Source organism: Erythrolamprus reginae, chromosome 3, assembly GCF_031021105.1.
Source record: "Erythrolamprus reginae isolate rEryReg1 chromosome 3, rEryReg1.hap1, whole genome shotgun sequence".
Lineage (NCBI taxonomy): Eukaryota > Metazoa > Chordata > Lepidosauria > Squamata > Dipsadidae > Erythrolamprus > Erythrolamprus reginae.
The window spans coordinates 8,348,232-8,368,783 of record NC_091952.1 but is presented as its reverse complement, the minus strand read 5'-3'; the positions used below and the strand labels follow the sequence as shown (position 1 = coordinate 8,368,783).

The 20,552-nt window shown below is 44.9% G+C and overlaps 1 protein-coding gene across 1 annotated transcript; it reads right to left on the bottom strand.

The window, feature by feature from the left end:
• Positions 1-3,746: 3,746 nt before the first annotated feature.
• Positions 3,747-19,951, bottom strand: PCMTD2 (protein-L-isoaspartate (D-aspartate) O-methyltransferase domain containing 2). The gene is given in 6 exon segments (XM_070744444.1): positions 3,747-4,467; positions 6,505-6,628; positions 9,017-9,049; positions 9,051-9,189; positions 11,180-11,282; positions 19,590-19,951. Coding segments are annotated over 6 exon segments (1,086 nt in total). The 5' UTR covers positions 19,897-19,951; the 3' UTR covers positions 3,747-4,087.
• Positions 19,952-20,552: the final 601 nt, after the last annotated feature.

Here is a 20,552-nt window from a genome sequence, read left to right as displayed (position 1 = left end):
GATGCATGGATAGGTAGAACATATTTAATATTTGTTGATTTGCTCTCTGGAGTATATACAACCTTCCCCCTCTTAACTCTTGAAAGTTGTCAGTGAGAACAATGGAAGGAACATATAGAGGCGAATAGATTCCCAGGACGAAGTACCAATATGAGCCGAGGTGGCGCAGCAGGTAGAGTGCTGTACTGCAGGCCACTGAAGCTGACTGTAGATCTGAAGGTCAGCAGTTCAGATCTCATCACCGGCTCAAGGTTGACTCAGCCTTCCATCCTTCCGAGGTGGGTAAAGTGAGGACCCGGATTGTGGGGGCAATAGGCTGGCTCTGTTAAAAAGTGATATTGCTAACATGTTGTAAGCCGGCTTGAGTCTAAGGAGAAGGGCGGCATAAAAATTGAATAAATAAAATAAAATAAATAAATAAACAAACAAACAAACAAACACTACTGCTTGCTTAAGTTGGAATCATTTTTATTTGACACAGACATGTAGTTTGATAAAAATCTGTATTTCTGAAACCACTTTTATTCCAAAGGTTCTCCATGCTCCAGAAGTAACTTTTCCTTTCCAATCTTAAAATCTCTAAGCTATTTACATCTTTCACTACCTTAGGAAAGCAAAGCCTTTTGTGAAAGTACAACTTGGCGATTCTATCCAAAGCTACCAAAAAAGGATACGTATGTGAAACTGGAAACAATAAACATTGTAGGGAATTGCAATATATATATTTATATATATATTGCAAGAACAGATGTCACAGGCCACGTTAGTTTACTAAAACACACCGACTGGATTAACCAGTGTGTGTGTATATGCTGGTGTGTAGGAATAGCACACTGACAATTCCCCTTCTGTTACAATGTTAAAGCCTATGTTATTTCACAGTTAAATGCCGTCACCCAAGCACATTTTTTTCTACCTTCGTATATTGATAAAACAACAGCTGAACAAATCACAGCGGCTTGCAAGTCTTGCTATCTTGCACCCCAAAGAAAAAGGCTCCATTGAGATCCTTGGGGTTTAAAAAAAAAACTTTTCTACACACTGAAAAATAAATTCTCGATTGTGTTTTTTTAACGAAGAAGGAGATGAAGAAAAACCTTCGGACTATAACTCCGATCGTTTTTTCTTGAGAAAATCCAAGAACAAACGGAAAGAAGTAAAGCTGATGGGAAGAATGGCCTCTTTGCGGGCAGAATTGATTTAATGCCGAAAGAAGGTGGATTTACTGAATTAAATGCGAAGATTAAACCCAAGTCACTGAGAAGAACTTTGTAGGTTCTTTGATAAAACTGCTTTCTGTACAATTGAAACGTGAGCCCTATGTCAGACTTCGTGGGCCATTTGTCCAAGATGATGACCAACAAACCAACTCAAGTCGAAGAAAAAGCGATACGGAGCGTTGAACAATTAAACACATCCCTTCGGAGCAGAATGAAAAAATACCGAAGGAATTCAGCACATAACCCTATTTACCAAGCACGGAGCTCTACAAACGATGGTTTGCTACTGTTGACACAAGGCTTCCGATGACACGACATGGAACGAACTGCAACGTTGCACATCAAGTGCCCACTAAGACTAGGGGAGTCTCCCCTGATGGGAATCACAAGGCAGAGATTTATTTCAGAGATAAAAACTCCCAGGACGTTGCCGCTTATATTTGAAGAGAGTTGCTTGCTGGAGCTAAGAATGGGAGGGGTTTTTTTTTTGCCTGCACTTCAACTTAAAATAATATATATGTATATATATCAATCTCTGGTTCACTGTTTTCTAACTTATAAGCAGGCAAACCACAAATACTGAGAAGTTAAATTAAATTAAAATCTAAAGCAAACTGAGAACGAGTCTTCAGCCCCCTTGGGAAATATCGGAGAATACTGTCCAATATTTCAGAGGGAAGAGGGAGAGCAATCTCCACAATTTTAATGAGAGTTACTTCTTCTGCTCACTCTAACTTCCAACTCCAAACCATCATATTTTCCAAAATAAGGATTTATGGGTTACGGGACATTTAAGTCTTGTGCTATATTTTCAGAGTAAGTGTTCCCGTAACCATTATTAAAAAAAAAAGGTGGGGAGAGTGAAATTGAACCCAGGGGGAGTTTTTTAGTCTTTCTGCTAAAGTAGAGGATCCTGGGAGGGAGGGGGGAGGGCTTGGGTCAAGACACAAAGGCCCACCCCCTCCCTGGTAGTTTACTCCAGGCGCTTCCCGTTTGGATAGCTGAATTCAAACAAGGTGCCCGGTTTTCTGATTTTTCTCTCTGCGACATACTTGATTCAACCCCTTAACAACAGACCTTTGGGGGGGGAAAAAGGCCCAGGGGTTTTGAAGGAACTGCTTTCCTTCCCTTACTCGTCTCCATCACCTGAAAAATCCATGTAGGGGAGAATGATGAACACAGCCAATTTTCAGGTGAGCAAATGAAAAAAAAAAAGTCAGACTTCCGCAGCGTTTAAGGTGCCGCGATTGGACCCTCCCTGCTTAAGCCGCACTCGGTCTCTTTCTCTCCCCTTTTTTAAAATTATACAGGAGTATCTCTTCTGGGTTTTCTCCCCAGGTCGTGGCCTCTGGGGAATTTATTTATTCGATTTATTTATTTTTCCCCTTCTTGCAAAACATCTGATGGGAACGCAGCCATAGTGTGTTGGGCCGAGGCCAGCCTCCAAGCACCGCTCTCGCCGATAAGATTTATTTTATTTTACTTTTCCAGTGGGTTGTCGTAGACGCTGGGCTCAGCGGGTCCAATTCAACTCAAGGATTTTCTGGTTTAGATTTTTTTTTTTTTTTTTGCAGGTCAATCGAGGCGTTTGGGTCCTGCCAAACTATTTCCTGAAACTGCTTTCTGGAAGAGAGAGAGAGAGAAAGGGAGGAAAGGAGAGAGGGAGAAGGAGAGGGAGGGAGAGATGGAGGGAGAGAGAGGGAGAGACAGAGAGAGAGATGGAGGGAGAGAGAGGGAGAGACAGAGAGAGAGATGGAGGGAGAGAGAGGGAGAGACAGAGAGAGAGATGGAGGGAGAGAGAGGGAGAGACAGAGAGAGATAGGAAGGGAGGGAGAGACAGAGAGGGAGAGAGAGAGGGAGAGACGGAAAGAGGGAGGGAGGAAGGAAGGGAGGGACAGAGAGGGAGAGGGAGAGAGAGAGAGAGAGGGAGGGGGAGCGAGGGAGGGAGAAAGAGATGGAGGGAGAGAGAGAGAGAGAGAGGGAGAGAAAGAGAGAAGGAGGATGGGAGGGATGGAGAGAGAGGGAGAGACAGAGAGAGAGAGGGAGGGAGGGAGAGGGAGAGAGAGGGAGGGATGAAGGGGGAGAGGGAAGGAGAGAGAGAGGGAAGAAGGGAGAGAGGGAGGAAGAGAAGGAGAGAGAGAGAGGGAGGGACAGAGAGGGAGAGGGAGAGAGAGAGAGAGAGGGAGGGGGAGCGAGGGAGGGAAAAAGAGATGGAGGGAGAGAGAGAGAGAGGGAGAGACAGAGAAGGAGGATGGGAGGGAGAGGGAGAGAGAGGGAGGGATGAAGGGGGAGAGGGAAGGAGAGAGAGAGGGAAGAAGGGAGAGACAGAGAGAGGGAGAGAGGGAGGAAGAGAAGGAGAGAGAGGGAGAGACAGAGAGAGAGAGGGAGAGGGAGGGAGGGAGAGAGAGAGAGAGAGAGAGAGAGAGAGAGAGAGAGAGAGAGAGAGAGGAACGAACGAACGAAAAACAAACACCAACAGTAGAGATATTCACAGATATTTCAGCAAATGTGTGATTTTCCTTTCAGTTTCTTTCTTTTTCCTTTTTAAAAACCAGCACGAAACCCTCACTTCCGTCAGATACACGGGATGGCCTTGCCGCACTCTCTTCCCCTCCAAATAACTTTCTTGCTCGGGACCAAGGTGGAGCGTACAAATCAAGGGGAAAGGATCTGGTGGGGAGGAAAAAGAATTAAAAGGAGCGATCCCATCTTTAAAATCCTGGCACAGCCACGTGCCCCCAGTTTAGCTCTCGGCCCCACGTGGGTGGTTTGTGTGAAAAGGCAAGCGAGGGGCCTCGCGTGGTGTCAGCCCCGCTGAGAGTGTCATTGTCCTGCCTCCCTCCCTTGACCGCTGCTTCCCAAGGCTCCTATTTCTCTCTATAATAAAGCAGGTAATATTTCAAAGGGTCGGGCAGAGGGAGGCCGAGGATTTTCTCTCTCAAGGTGTTTATGGCCGGTTCGGGCTTCAGTTCCGGCAGGGGTTTCTCCACCTCTTCCCGGCAATCTTCTTCCAATTCCTCGCAATTGCTATCCTCCATAGGGTTGGAGATCCGGCTCGCAAAGACCTCTTTGTCCAAGAAGACGATGGTCTCCATCCGGCGGTGCCGTATGCGCCGCCGTTTAAACCTCGGCGGGTTCCGGAGCCCGTTTCCGTTTTTGCCGGCTGCTTCTCGGTGGATCAGCTTCTTAATGGTGCCGCGGATGGCGATGCGAGCCAGGTCCTGTAGGCTGCGGACGGTCAGCGGGGCTGAAAAGGGGAAAGGGGAGAAGGGAACAGGGGAGGGAACCCACGTTGGAGCTGGAAATTTATACCTGGCTCAGTTTAGAAGAAACGAAACCGATAGAACAGAGGTTTAACAGATTGACAGAGTTGGAAGGGACCTTGTAGGTCATCTAGTCCAATCCCACCCCCCAGCAGACCCTGTACCAGTGATGGCGAACCTATGGCACGGGTGCCACAGGTGGCAAGCAGAGCCACGTCGGCTGGCACCAAGCTGTTGCCCTAGCTCAGCTCTAGCGGGCATGAGTGTTCGGAAACTTCAGATCGTGCAGAATGCAGCTGCGAGAGCAGTCATGGGCTTACCTAGGTATGCCCATGTTTCACCATCACTCCGCAGTCTGCATTGGTTGCCGATCAGTTTCCGGTCACAATTCAAAGTGTTGGTTATGACCTTTAAAGCCCTTCATGGCATTGGACCAGAATATCTCCGAGACCGCCTTCTCCCGCACGAATCCCAGTGACCGGTTAGGTCCAACAGAGTGGGCCTTCTCCGGGTCCCGTCAACTAAACAATGTCGGTTGGCGGGACCCAGGGGAAGAGCCTTCTCTGTGGCGGCCCCGACTCTCTGGAACCAGCTCCCCCCAGAGATTAGGACTGCCCCTACTCTCCTTGCCTTTCGTAAGCTCCTTAAAACCCACCTTTGTCGTCAGGCATGGGGGAACTGAGACATCTCCCACGGGCATATACAATTTATACATGGTATGTTTGTAGGTATGTTTGTTTAGTAAATGGGTTTTTTAAAATATTTTAAATTATAATTTAGATTTGTCATGAATTGTTTTGTTTTGCTGTGAGCTGCCCCGAGTCTGCGGAGAGGGGCGGCATACAAATCTAAATAATAAATAAATAATAAATAAATAAATGAGTGTGCTGGCCAACTGATTTTTGGCTCATAGAGGCCCTGGGAGAGTGTTTTTGGCTTCCAGAGGGCCTCTAGGAAGATGGGAGAGGGCGTTTTTACCTTCCCCCGGCTCCAGGGAAGCCTTTGTAGCCTGGGGAGGGCGAAACACGAGCCTGTTGGGCCCACCAGAAGTTGGGAAACAGGCCTCCAGAGGGCCTCCGGGGTTTGGGGGAAGCTGTTTTTGCCGTCCCCATGCACTGAATTATGGGTGTGGGCACTCGTGCATGTGCGATAGCGCACATTTATTTATTTATTTATTTATTATTTATTTATTTATTGGATTTATATGCCGCCCCTCTCTGAAGACTCGGGGCGGCTAAAAGCAATCATAAAACAGCGTACAACAATAATCCAATACTAAAAACGATTAAAAACCCATTAATATAAAAAACCAAACATACATACAGACATACCATGCATAAAATTGTAAAGGCCTAGGGGGAAAGAGTATCTCAATTCCCCCATGCCTGGCAGCAGAGGTGGGTTTTAAGTAGCTTACGAAAGGCAAGGAGGGTGGGGGCAATTCTAATCTCTGGAGGGAGTTGGTTCCAGAGGGCCGGGGCCGCCACAGAGAAGGCTCTTCCCCTGGGTCCTGCCAAGCGGCATTGTTTAGTTGACGGGACCTGGAGAAGACCCACTCTGTGGGACCTAACTGGTTGCTGGGATTCGTGCAGCAGAAGGCGGTCCCTGAGATAATCTGGTCCGGTGCCATGAAGGGCTTTATAGGTCATAACCAACACTTTGAATTGTGACCGGAAACCGATCGGCAACCAATGCAGACTGCGGAGTGTTGCTGTAACATGGGCATATTTGGGAAAGCCCATGATTGCTCTCGCAGCTGCATTCTGCACGATCTGAAGTTTCCGAACACTTTTCAAAGGTAGCCCCATGTAGAGAGCGTTACAGTAGTCGAGCCTCGAGGTGATGAGGGCATGAGTGACTGTGAGCAGAGACTCCCGGTCCAAATAGGGTCGCAACTGGTGCACACACACACGCTTTCAGCACCCGACGAAAAAAAGGTTCGCCATCACTGCACTAGACCCAATCTTCAAAAGGGAATGAAGCAACACACAAACAGGGACAGGTCGATGTGGTTGACTTACGCAAATGAACCAGTCTTGACTTCCCTGAATCTAAGTGGTTGGGTTGGATCAGAGGAGCAAAGGAAACCGCCAAGATTTTCTTGGTGTCCCAGGCGGACAGGCCTGTCCGAGTAATCTTCGTCAGCTGCAGGGAACGACAAAGCAGAAGGTGAAACGGGTGCCGTGCCAGAAATCACCAAACACAACCAGCCCCCAACCCCACAAGCACATACACAGAGACTTCTCTGCTTCAGACGTTGCAAATGTGGCCCTAAAAACCCAGCAGTTGTACGAGTATTACATAGAAACATAGATGGCAGAAAAATACCTCTTGGTTCATCTAGTCTGCCCTTATACTATTTCCTATATTTTATCTTAGGATGGATCTATGTTTGTCCCAGGCAGGTTTAAATTCAGTGACTGTGGATTTGCCAACCACGTCTGCTGGAAGTTTGTTCCAAGCATCTACTACTCTTTCAGTAAAATAATATTTTCTCACATTGTTTCTGATCTTCCCCCCAACTAACCTCAGTTTGTGCCCTTTTGTTCTTGTGTTCACTTTCCTATTAAAAACACTTCCCTCCTGAACCTTATTTAAACCTTTAGAATAGAATAGAATAGAATAGAATTTTTATTGGCCAAGTGTGATTGGACACACAAGGAATTTGTCTTGGTGCATATGCTCTCAACATACATAAAATAAAATATACATTTGTCAAGAATCATGTGGTACAACACTTAATGATTGTCATGGGGGTCAAATAAGCAATGAAGAAGCAATATTAATAAAAATCTTAGGATATAAGCAACAAGTTACAGTCATACAGTCAACATGGGAGGAAATGGGTGATAGGAATGATGAGAAAATCTAGTAGAATAGAAGTGCAGATTTAGTAGAAAGTCTGACAGTGTTGAGGGAATTATTTGTTTAGTAGAGTGATGGCGTTCGGGAAAAAAACTGTTCTTGTGTCTATTTAAATGTTTCGATCATGTCCCCCCTTTCCCTTCTGTCCTCCAGACTATACAGATTGAGTTTGTGAAGTCTTTCCTAATAAGTTTCATGCTTAAGACCTCCCTCCATTATTGTAGCCCGTCTTTGGACCCGCCTGTTCAATTTTATCCATATCTTTTTGTAGGTGATGTAGGTGTTGATGGACTTCAGCTCCCAGAAGCCTTAGCCATGGCCCCATTGCCTAAGGAATTCTGGGAGTTGCTCTCCTGGCCTAAGGGAAGAGCCTTCTCTGTGGCAGCCCCAGCCCTATGGAATCAACTCCTTCCAGATATTCATACTGCCCCCACCCACCCTGTCTTCTTATTCTATTATTCTTATTCTAAAGGTCTAATAATTTCAGCTCTTTCTCTCTTATTTCTCTCTCTCTCTCTCCCTCCCTCCTTCTGTCTCTTCTCTCTCTCCCTTCTTTCTCCCACTTGGCTTCCTCCTTCTCTAGGTCTCCCACTCTCCTTCCCGCAGCCATCTCAGATCTGTTTAATCTCATTTGTTTCTTGGCTAGATGACGAGACATCAAGTTCCCTCTTTATGGAATTTACAGAATTTAAAAAAACAGTACCCTGTTTCCCCAAAAATAAGACAGCGTCTTATATTAATTTTTGCTCCTAAAGATGTGCTACCTATCTATCTATCTATCTATCTATCTATCTATCTATCTATCTATCTATCTATCTATCTATCTATCTATCTATCTATCTATCTATCTACCTATCTATCTATCTATCAATCAATCATTCGGGCGGCTTACAACATGTTAGCAATAGCACTTTTTAACAGAGCCAGCCTATTGCCCCCACAATCTGGGTCCTCATTTTACCCACCTCGGAAGGATAGAAGGCTGAGCCAACCTTGAGCCGGTGATGAGATTTGAACCGCTGACCTACAGATCTACAGTCAGCTTCAGTGGCCTGCAGTACAGCACTCTACCTGCTGCGCCACCCCGGCTCTATATGTTATTTTCAGGGGATGTCTTATTTTTTTTTAAATGAAGAAGAATTAAGTCTTCCACTAAACAATTCATTTATAATAAGCTTTAAATATGGTAAATTGGAACTCTTATGTCTATCAATCAAAGATTTCATAAATAGAAGCAATATCTATCAAGCGCTATCAATGCCACCAATTACTAGTTTAGCTTATAATTATTAAATTATAAATGATAAAACACAGTAAAATTATTCTAACAAATTATATAGATTCCTTTGCCTATGGTTATTTGGAACAGGATATTAGAGGGAACACTGCCCCCTACCGTATTTAAAACTACGGTATATGTCTTACTTTCGTGTGTGTGTGTGTGTCTTACATTAGGCAATTCTCCAAAACCTCTCCTATGTCTTACTTTTGGGGGGTGTCTTATATTAGGCAATTCTCCGAAACCTCTTCTATGTCTTACTTTCGAGGGGTGTCTTATATTAGGCAATTCTACGAAACCTCTCCTATGTCTTACTTTTGGTGTGTGTCTTATTTTCGGGGAAACAGGGTATATCAGAGACAACCGAAGGCACCATCCCACCCACAAACCTTCTCCTCCAGGGGCATGACCAGAATCCCCCCCGACTTTCAGCAGGTTCTTCATGTAATCTTCGTGCTCCTTCTGGACGCCGGCTCCGCAGTAGACGCGGTCGTATTGGGAGCATTCCGGAGAGATTTCTAAGCAGTTTCCAGAGACAAAGGACGGCTCGCAGAACTCAAACCTCGGAAAGAAGGAAGGAAAGAGGTTGGGCTGAGAATCAGACGTTCAACACGGCATGAGAATTCAGAATTGAAGCCAGTTTATTTAGATTAGATTTCTTTTCTTTTTTTTAACCACACTTTTCGCAGAACTCAAGATGGCGAACATACCGAGTGCCTTCTTTCTTCTCCTGTTTACCTCCACACAATAACAATCTTTTGAGGATGGGTGGGTGGAGAGAGAGAGAGAGAGAAAGACTGGCCCAGCGTCACCCAGTTGGCTGTTCAATAAGGTGGAACTAGAACTCACAGTCTCCCGGTCATTGGGCCAAAATCACCCAGCCAGCTTTCATGCTTAAGGTAGGACTAGAACTTACAATATCCGGGTTTCTAGCCTGATGCCTCAGCCTCTATATCAAACTGGTTCATTTGCAAAATAGAGTGGAGTAGAATGGAATGAAACAGGGAATAGAATAATTAGAAGATGAGAGGAGAGGGAATAGAATAAGGCAGTGTTTCCCAACCTTGGCAACTTGAAGACATCTGGACTTCAACTCCCAGAATTCCCCAGCCAGCATTCGCTGGCTGGGGAATACTAGGAGTTGAAGTCCAGATGTCTTCAAGTTGCCAAGGTTGGGAAACACTGGAATAAGGAATAGAATGAAGAGATGAGAAGAGAAAAAGGAATAGAATAGAATTGAATAGGGCAGTGATGGTGAACCCTTTTTTCCTCGGGTGCCAAAAGAGCTTGGGCATGCGCTATCGCACATGCGCGCTATCCCACATCCATAAGTCAATGCTCTTTTGGCACCCGATGAAAAAAAGCAGGAGCTGGGCCAGAGATAACCACAACATTTACTACTACATGTTTTTATTCTCTTTAACTTTCAATTTGTATTGGACTGACTAACTAACTAACTAACTAACTAACTAACTAACTAACTAACTAACTAACTAACTAACTAACTAACATCATCTTTCAGCTGTGGCGAGGAGGCCGTTTGCCCAGGTTCGCCTGGTGCACCAGTTGCGGCCCTATTTGGACAGGGAGTCATTGTTCACAGTCACTCATGCCCTCATCACCTCGAGGTTCGATTACTGCAACGCTCTCTACATGGGGCTATCTTTGAAAAGTGTTTGGAAACTTCAGATCGTGCAGAATGCGGCCGCGAGAGCCATCGTGGGGCTTCCAAGATTCGCCCACGTTTTTGCAACACTCCGTGGCCTGCATTGCCTGCCGATCAGTTTCCGGTCACAATTCAAAGTGTTGGTAATGACCTTTAAAGCCCTTCATGGCATTGGACCAGAGTACCTCCAGAACCGCCTGCTACCGCATGAATCCCAGCGGTCGATAAGGTCCCACAGAGTTGGCCTTCTCCGGGTCCCGTCAACTAAACAACGTCTGGCGGGACCCAGGGGAAGAGCTTTCTCTGTGGCGGCCCCGGCCCTCTGGAATCAACTCCCCCCGGAGATTAGAACTGCTCCCACCCTCCTTGTCTTCCGTAAACTACTTAAGACCCACCTATACCGCCAGGCATGGGGGATTTGAGGCATGGTTTTTAATTATGGTAGGGTTTTTAGTTTTTTAATATTAGATTTGTGCAATTATAATATTGTTTTTATCGTTGTTGTGAGCCGCCCCGAGTGTCTTCGGAGAGGGGCGGCATACAAATCTAATAAATTATTATTATTATTATTATTATTATTATTATTATTATTATTATTATTATTATTATTATTAACAACTAACTAACTAACTAACTAACTAACTAACTAACTAACTAACTAACTAACTAACTAACTAACTACCTAACCAACCAACCAACCAACCAACCAACCAACCAACCAACCAAACAAACAAACAACTCATGTGCCAGCAGATATAGCTCTGCGTGCCACCTAGGGCACCTGTGCCATAGGTTCGCCATCCCTGAACTAGCAACTGCTATCTGAAGAGTAGGACTTTTTCTGAAAATCTGCTTTAGGGCAAGCTAAGGGACCCTCTCAACTTACTTGTCAAAGCTGTCGCTTGTCCTGATGAAGATGTCCAGTTTCTGCTTCGCGTATTCTATAACGTCGGCGTGAAGCTCTATGCCATGATTTATTCCAAAAGGACCTAGATGTTTAAGGAATGCAAAGAGACAGTTACAAAAGGCAGGAAACATACAGACTGTGTTCAACCAGTTCCCCCATCCATCCCCCCAGGGCTTGAAAAACAAACCAAAGCAGCATTATTGCAATTTTATTGGCCCATAATGGGCAGGGATTCATAGAAACATAGAAGTCTGACGGCAGAAAAAGACCTCATGGTCCATCTAGTCTGCCCTTATACTATTTCCTGTATTTTATCTTGCAATGGATATGTGTTTATCCCAGGCATGTTTAAATTCAGTTACTGTGGATTTATCTACCACGTCTGCTGGAAGTTAGTTCCAAGCATCTACTACTCTTTCAGTGAAATAATATTTTCTCATGTTGCTTTTGATCTTTCCCCCAACTAACTTCAGATTGTGTCCTCTTGTTCTTGTGTTCACTTTCCTATTAAAAACACTTCCCTCCTGGACCTTATTTAACCCTTTAACATATTTAAATGTTTCGATCATGTCCCCCCTTTTCCTTCTGTCCTCCAGACTATACAGATTGAGTTCTTGAAGTCTTTCCTGATACGTTTTATGCTTAAGACCTTCCACCATTCTTGTAGCCCGTCTTTGGACCCGTTCAATTTTGTCAATATCTTTTTGTAGGTGAGGTCTCCAGAGCTGAGCACAGTACTCCAAATGTGGTCTCACCAGCGCTCTATATAAGGGGATCACAATCTCCCTCTTCCTGCTTGTTATACCTCATTTAAAGTCATGTCTAAATATATTAGTTTTATTTATCAGTACAGTTGAACTATGCAGTGGATGCTTGGCAACTGACTCATATTTACGATGATGGTGAAACCTACTTACCTTTCCTACTGGTTCCAAAGTGCTCGTACTTTTTTGCCCCTGCGCGGGTCACTTGCACGCTTTTTCACCCTCTGTGCACGCAGAAAACGCTTTGCGCATTTGCAGAGGGTGAATGGAAAAAAATGGCGGCATCCGGGTGGGTAGGCGGAGCCTCTTCCTGCCACTGCTACTGGTTCTCCGAACCACTGGCGGCCGCTGCTATTGGCATGCCTGAACCGGGCTGAACTGGTAGCATTTCATTCCTGGGGCAACTCCTGAGATATTGGAAGGCTGCTATCATGTCTCCCCTGGTCCTTCTTTTTCTTAAACTAGCCATGCCCAGTTCCTGCAGCTGTTCCTCATATGTTTTAACCTCTAACCCCCTAATCAGCTTTGTCGCTCTTCTCTGCACTCTTTCTAGAGTCATATGTTTTTTCTCATCATACCTGTCACCCATTTCCTCCCACTTAAGACTGTATGACTGTAACTTGTTGCTTGTATCCTAACATTTTTATTAATATTGATTGTTTCTTCATTGCTTATTTGACCCCTATGACAATCATTAAGTGTTGTACCACATGATTCTTGACAAATCTATATTTTCTTTTCTGTACACTGAGAGCATCTGCACCAAAGACAAATTCCTTGTGTGTGCAATCACACTTGGCCAATAAAAGAATTCTATTGTGAGATGGTGAGACCACACTTGGAGTACTGTGTACAGTCCTGGTCACTGCACCTCAAGAAGGATAGAATGGAACTGGAAAAGGTGCAAAAAAGGGCAACAAGAATGATCAAGGGAATGGAGCCCCTCCCTTATGAAACCAGGTTGCAATGCCTTGGTCTCTTCAGCCTTGAAAGACGGCGTTTAAGGGGTGACTTGATCGAAGTGTATAAAATCATGCATGGGATAGAAAAGGTGGATAGAGAAAAATTCTTTTCTCTATCACACAATACTAGGATGAGGGGTCACTCCCTAAAGCTCATAGGTAAGAAATGAGGACAAATCAAGGGAAATATTTCTTCACCCAGAAGGTCGTTGGTTTATGGAATTCACTTCCAGAGGCGACAGCTGTCAGCCTGGATAGCTTCAAGGCAGGATTAGACAGATTCATGGATGCCAAGTGTATCAGTGGTTATTCAAACGGATGTCCATGTGCCGCCTCTATGTTGCTTGAGGCAGGCAGGATTCCCTTGAGTACCATTTGTTGGGGGTCAAGGGAAAGGGAGAGTCTTGCCTTCTATTTTTGCTCAAGATCCCCATGGACAATTGGTGGGCCACTGTGGGATACAGAATGCTGGACTTGATGGGTTTTGGCCTGATTCAGCATGGCTCTTCTTATGTTCTATTCTATTCTATTCTATTCTTCATTCCTATTCTCTTCTCTTTTCTATCCTATCCTATTCTAATTCTCTTCTCTATTCTATTCTATTCGTTGAGGACTACCCAATATTCACCTTATTTTCAGTTTCCTAGAATATTTATAAAGAGCCTAATTATTTCTCTAGATTTTAGAAACTCTCCTTTAAAGCCCCATTTACTGATGCAATGCTATACACAAGGAGTAGCAGAAAGCAGCTTTTAACGCTTAGCTTTTCTTTATTTTTCCCCTCCTTTTGCTAAGTCCGAACATGGAGAGACTGAAACCTGTCGGCTCTTCTCGTGCAGCACAGACAACATTCTTAAGGTTTTCAATTTGCTTTTATTCCCAAACTTTCGCAATAACCTCTGCAGATGTCTGTGCACAGGGAGGATCCACAGGTCACCCAGACCTGTCTTGCTGTGCTGTGTTGACATACAAAGTAGAGCCGACACAACAGTGAACGATCCAGACAAAGGAACAGCCGCAGTTTTTCTCAGCAGAAGGCATCAAATTAGGGGACTCAATCTAACAACCCAAAATCCAACTCATTTAACTTTCCCTCACCCTCCTTTCCCCCTCTTTCTCTCTCTCTCTCTCTTGCTGTCTTTCTCTCTCCTCCCTCTCTCTCCCTCTCTCTCCCTCTCTCGCCCTCTCTCTCTCTTTCTTGGTATCTCTCTCTTTCTCTCTCTCTCTTTTTTGCTTTCTCTCTCTTTCTCTCTCCCCCCCTCTCTCTCCCTCTCTTGCTATCTCTTTCTTTCTCTCTCTCTTTCTCGTACACCACGCCGCAGCAGCGGCATTGGCCAGTAGCCACGGTGGCAGGGTGGTCAGCTGTGAGGCGGAGTTCTGGAATGGAGGCACCGACGGTGGCTGGACGTGTTGCTAGACGCTGTACATGCTGGCATTACACTGGGCATGGCCGTGGGGCTGGAGCCTCCGTCCCGGCCTAGCCAGCAGGCAAGTGCCAGCCACACAATACCAGCATGTATGGCATACAGCAACATGTCCAGCCGCCGCCATCAGTGCCTCTTTCCTGGAGTTCTGGCTCGCAGCCGACCACCCTGCCACCGCCCAGCAGCTACTGCCCATTGCCGCTGCTGCTGCCGCCCTCCCGCCAGGCCCCAAAGGTCACCTGCTGCCACCGCCAGGGAAGCTCCAGCCGGGCGAGGCACTGCAGCTGCAGGAAAACCTGGAAGGCGCAAAGAAGGAAGCTCAGCTTCCGGTCTCACAACTTTTTGCTCTTTGCACTCTCAGCAAAAAGTTGCAAGACCAGAAGCTGAGCTTCCTTCTTCGTGGCACACTGGTTGGGAAACACTGTCCTAGACCAATGTTTCCCAACCTTGGCAACTTGAAGATATCTGGACTTCAACTCCCAGAATTCCCCAGCCAGCATTTGCTGGCTGGGGAATTCTGGGAGTTGATGTCCAAATATCTTCAAGTTGCCAAAGTTGGGAAACACTATCCTAGACCCATAGCTGAGACAAGAGCAACATCTCTCAGCTGTGGCTAGGGGGGCTTTTGCACAGGTTTGACTTGTCCGCCAGTTGCAGCCCTACCTTGACCAGGAGGTGCTCCGCACAGTCACTCATTCCCTCATCACCTGTCGTCTTGACAATTGCAATGCACTCTACACGGGGCTACCCTTGAAGAGTGTTGGGAGACTTCAGCTGGTGCAAAAATATTATTATTATTATTTATTAGAATTGTATGCCGCCCCTCTCCGCAGACTCGGCGCGGCTCACAGCAGCGCGTGCAATAACAGGTACACGCAGGTATTCCCATGTTATTTCATCTCTACACGAGCTGCATTGGGAAAAGGAGGGTCTTCTCTGTGGTGGCTCCGGACCTCTGGAACCAACTCCCCCCAGAGATTCGCAATGCCCCCATCCTCCTGGCCTTCTGAAAAGCCTTAAAAACACTCAACTTCGGCCAGTACCGATGAATGATAGATGGACGAATGTTTTTTTTAATATTGAGGTTTTTATTTTTGATTCTTGTTTTATAGTTGTAAGCCACCCTGAGTCTGTCAGGAGATGGGCGGCTTAGAAATTGAAATAAATAAATAAGTGTGACACAGTTGAGGCAGCTGAACCAAGTTGCAAGAGGCCTAGATCCAGTAAAAAATAAGCTATCTTAAATCAAAAAATAGGCAAACAAAGAAACATTTTAGAGGCAGAATATGGAGAAGGGGCAGAGGACCCCAATCGAAGCCAGCTAGGGAAATATTCTCTAATAGTTGCTATATTTTCAGGACCTAAAGCTGATTCAAACTGGAAGGAAAGAAAAATTTCCTGCAGCCTTTCTTATCTCCTCAAAGGACCAGGGCTTTTGGGAACTGTAAAATAATTTTACAGTGAAGTGAGAGAGAGCTATAAAATACAGCGATGCTAGCAGTTTGCCCGCAGGATACTAATTCAACATAGTGCTGAGTACTCAATTTGTTCCAAAGTGGGTGGAAGGTCACACAGTAACTCGTGTTCATGCTAGAAAAATCCCTGGTTTAAACCGACAACTGAAGCGAGGCAGGGAGGATGTGACAGCGCTCGGGAATACTCCACAGATGCAGAAAAACTGTTCTGTAAGAGGCGTGCATAAGCGCACCACTGTGCCTACCGCCCCTGTCCTACTGCCCTATTGTCCTCATTTATCTGAACTTACTTTGCTTATGTTTATGTTCAGCATATTATTATTATTATTATTATTATTATTATTATTATTATTATGTCAATACAACTCAGCAAATGAGTTGCATTGACATAATAATAATAATAATAATAATAATATAATGCTGAACATAAACATAAGCAAAGTAAGTTCAGATAAATGAGGACACTTACTTTGCTTATGTTTATGTTCAGCATTATATTATTATTATTATTATTATTATTATTATGTCAATACAACTCAGCAAACGAGTTGTATTGACACAATAATAATAATAATAATAATAATATAATGCTAAACGACATAAGCAAAGTAAGTTCACATAAATGAGGACACTTATTTTGCTTATGTTTAAGTTTAGCATTATGTTGTTGTTATTATTATTATTATTATTATTATTATTATTATGTCAATACAACTCAGCAAACGAGTTGCATTGACATAATAATAATAATAATAATAATAATAATAATAATAATAATAATAATATAATGCTGAACATAAACATAAGCAAAGTAAGTTCAGATAAATGAGGACACTTACTTCGCTTATGTTTATGTTTAGCATTGTTATTATTATTATTATTATTATGTCAATACAACTCAGCAAACGAGTTGTATTGACACAATAATAATAATAATTAATAATAATAATAATATAATGCTAAACAAGACATAAGCAAAGTAAGTTCAGATAAATGAGGACACTTATTTTGCTTATGTTTAAGTTTAGCATTATGTTGTTGTTGTTATTATTATTATTATTATTATTGTTATTATTTTATTTATTTAGATTTGTAAGCCGCCCCTCTCCGCAGACTCGGGGCGGCTCACAAGATACAATATAAAACAATGCGTACAAACAAATCTAATTAGTTAAAAAACTACAAGCTAAAAACCCAATACAGTGATCCCCCGCTCGTTGCGAGGGTTCCGTTCCAGGACCCCCCGCAACGAGTGGGTTTTCGCGAAGTAGCGCTGCGGAAGTAAAAACACCATCTGCGCATGTGCAGATGGTGTTTTTACTTCCGCAGCGCTAGCGAGGAGCCGAAGATTGGGGGCGGCGCGGCTGTTTTAAAACGTCGCCGCCGGCATGGGGGGCTTCCTAGCAGCCCCCCAAATCCGGGTTGGGGGTCCGGGGGGTGCTGGCAAGCCCCCCATGCCGGTGGCGACGTTTTAAAACAGCCGCGCCGCCCCCAATCTTCGGCTCCTCGCTAGCGGGCAGGCAGGCGGCGGACAAGCCGTTTGCTGGCGCTCGCTCTCGCCGCTTTGGAGCTGAGTCCTGAAGCAAATTCGCTTCAGGACTCAGCTCCAAAGCGGCGAGAGCTAGCGCCAGCGAACGGCTTGTCCATGCTCGCTCTCGCCGCTTTGGAGCTGAGTCCTGAAACGAATTCGCTTCAGGACTCAGCTCCAAAGCGGCGAGAGCTAGCGCCAGCGAACGGCTTGTCCACGCTCGCTCTCGCCGCTTTGGAGCTTAGTCCTGAAGCAAATTCGCTTCAGGACTCAGCTCCAAAGCGGCGAGAGCTAGCGCCAGCGAACGGCTTGTCCGCGCTCGCTCTCGCCGCTTTGGAGCTGAGTCCTGAAGCGAATTCGCTTCAGGACTCAGCTCCAAAGCGGCGAGAATGAACGGTGTGGGCGGGCGAAGGGCGGGCGGCAGCGAGGAGTTTGCGTGGGCGGTGGGGAAACTCCTTGCTGATGCCCGCTGCTCGCCCTCCCGCCAGCAAGAGGGGGAAGACCCAGGGAAGCCGCCCAGCAGCTGATCTGCCGTGTGCCATCTACGCATGCGTGCCCATAGAAAAAAGGGCACGCATGCGCAGATGGTGTTTTGACTTCCGGGTTGAAAAATCGCAAATTACCCTGTTCGCAATGGTTGGGGACGCAATAACCGGGGTATTACTGTATATTAAAATCAATCAACGAATTCAATCAACCAATTAGCAAATAGCAATAGCATTTAGACTTATATACCGCTTCATAGTGCTTTTACAGGCCTCTCTAATCCGTTTACAGAATCAGCGTATTGCCCCCCAACAATCCGGGTCCTCATTTGACTCACCTCGGAAGGAGGGAAGGCTGAGTCAACCTTGAGCCGGTGGTGAGATTTGAACTGCTGAACTACAGCTAGCAGTTAGCTGAAGGAGCCTGCAGTGACGCACACTAACCACTGTGCCACCCTACTTGCTTTCCCTACCGCCTGACTGCACTGTTCACCCATTTTGAGACTGTCAGAAATCACTACCCCTAAATCCTTCTCTTCTGAAGTATTTGCTAACACAGAACTGCCAATACAATACTCAGATTGAGGATTCCTTTTCCCCAAGTGCATTATTTTACATTTGGAAACATTAAACTGCAGTTTCCATTGCTTTGACCATTTATCTAGTAAAGCTAAATCATTTACCATATTACAGACACCTCCAGGAATATCAACCCTATTGCACACTTTAGAGTCATCGGCAAATAGGCAAACCTTCCCTACCAAACCTTCCCCTATGTCACTCACAAACATATTAAAAAGAATAGGACCCAGAACAGACCCTTGTGGCACACAACTTGTAACCTGTCTCTGCTCAGAATACTCGCCATTAACAATAACTCTCTGATGTCTATGCTTCAGCCAGCTGCAAATCCATTGAACTATCCAGGGATTAAGTCCAATCTTCATTAATTTATCTATCAGCTCTTTATATGGAACCGTATCAAAGGCTTTGCTGAAGTCCAGATAGACAATATCCACGGCACCACCTTGATCCAACACCTTTGTGACATAGTCAAAGAAATCAATGAGATTAGTCTGACATGATTTGCCTTCAGTAAAGCCATGCTGATTTGGGTCCAATAAGTTATTGTTTTTTAGGTACTGATTTATCCTCTTTTTGAGTAGAGTCTCCATCATTTTAACTACAACTGATGTCAAGCTAACTGGCCTGTAGTTACCAGCTTCTTCTCTACTGCCCTTCTTGTGGATAGGCACAACACTGGCCATTCTCCAATCCTCAGGAACATCTCCTGTTAACAGGGATTGGTTAAACAAATCAGTCAGGGGGGTAGCAATGACAGATCTGAGTTCTTTAAGAACTCTAGGGTGGATGCCATCTGGACCCATTGCCTTATTTATCTTAAATCGTTCAAGTTCTTCTAAGACATCGGCTTCTAAGATCACTGGAGCTGAATCCGTACAGCTGGAAGCAATGCTATATCCCTCTATAGTATTATTCTGTAAGGTGTCTTTTGTACTTTTTACATTGTTCGTAAGCTGCCCTCGGTCCTTTGGGATTGGGTGGCATAGGAGTTAAATAAATAAATAAATAAATAAATAAATAAATAAATAAATAAATAACCATGGTGGCAAGGAAGCTGGTCAACCGGAGTGAGACTCGCTTAACAAACGTTTCACTCAGCAGCAGGTATTTTGGGCTTTGTATGGGACGGTCGTCAAGTCGAGGACTATCCGCGCAAGACAACTCACCCAAGATGAGCCCGACCATGGAGCTCAGGTAACCGGTGCCGCTTCCGAGGTTCAAGAAGGAAAGTCCAGGCTGCAGGTCCAGAGCTTCCATAACTTCGGAGTAAATGCAGGGAGCGGAGAGGTGGATGTTGCCATGTTTCCAGGCCAAATCTTTATAGGCGTTCTCCTTGAACTCCTCCAGGTAATAGTCGGCCCGGTCCACCGCCCGGAAGGCCTGCTCCACCAGCTCCGACCGGATGTACTGAGCCTCCTTCAGGTTATCGATCAACTCGTCGTTGTCTTCTCCCGCGCTCACTGCGCCTCCCATCGTCCACGCTGGGTTCCCCCCCAAAAAAATCAAGCCTGGATTACAGAAGCAGAAAAAATTATAATTAGCGACAAATCAGGGGAGGTCAAACTCGATTTTGTTGAGAGTCACGTCAGGTGCAGAAATTTTGGAAAGAAGTGCAAGAGGATATTAATAGGATGTTAAATATATGATGGACAATTACAAAGGAAAAGGTGGCATTAGTTAAAAGGAATGAGATGGGAGAATTTAGAGGAATAAAAGAAGCAGCGATAGAAAGCGCTCAGGCGGTCATAGTCCTAGGCTGGAAGGATGCGACCAAATGGACAATACAGAACTGGTATTGGTACATGGTGGATCATATTCATAGAAACATAGAAACATAGAAGACTGACGACAGAAAAAGATCTCATGGTCCATCTAGTCTGCCCTTATACTATTTCCTGTATTTCATCTTACAATGGATCTATGTTTATCCCAGGCAGGTTTAAATTCAGTTACTGTGGATTTATCTACCACGTCTGCTGGAAGTTTGTTCCAAGGATCTACTACTCTTTCAGTAAAATAATATTTTCTCATGTTGCTTTTGATCTTTCCCCCAACTAACTTCAGATTGTGTCCCCTTGTTCTTGTGTTCACTTTCCTATTAAAAACACTTCCCTCCTGGACCTTATTTA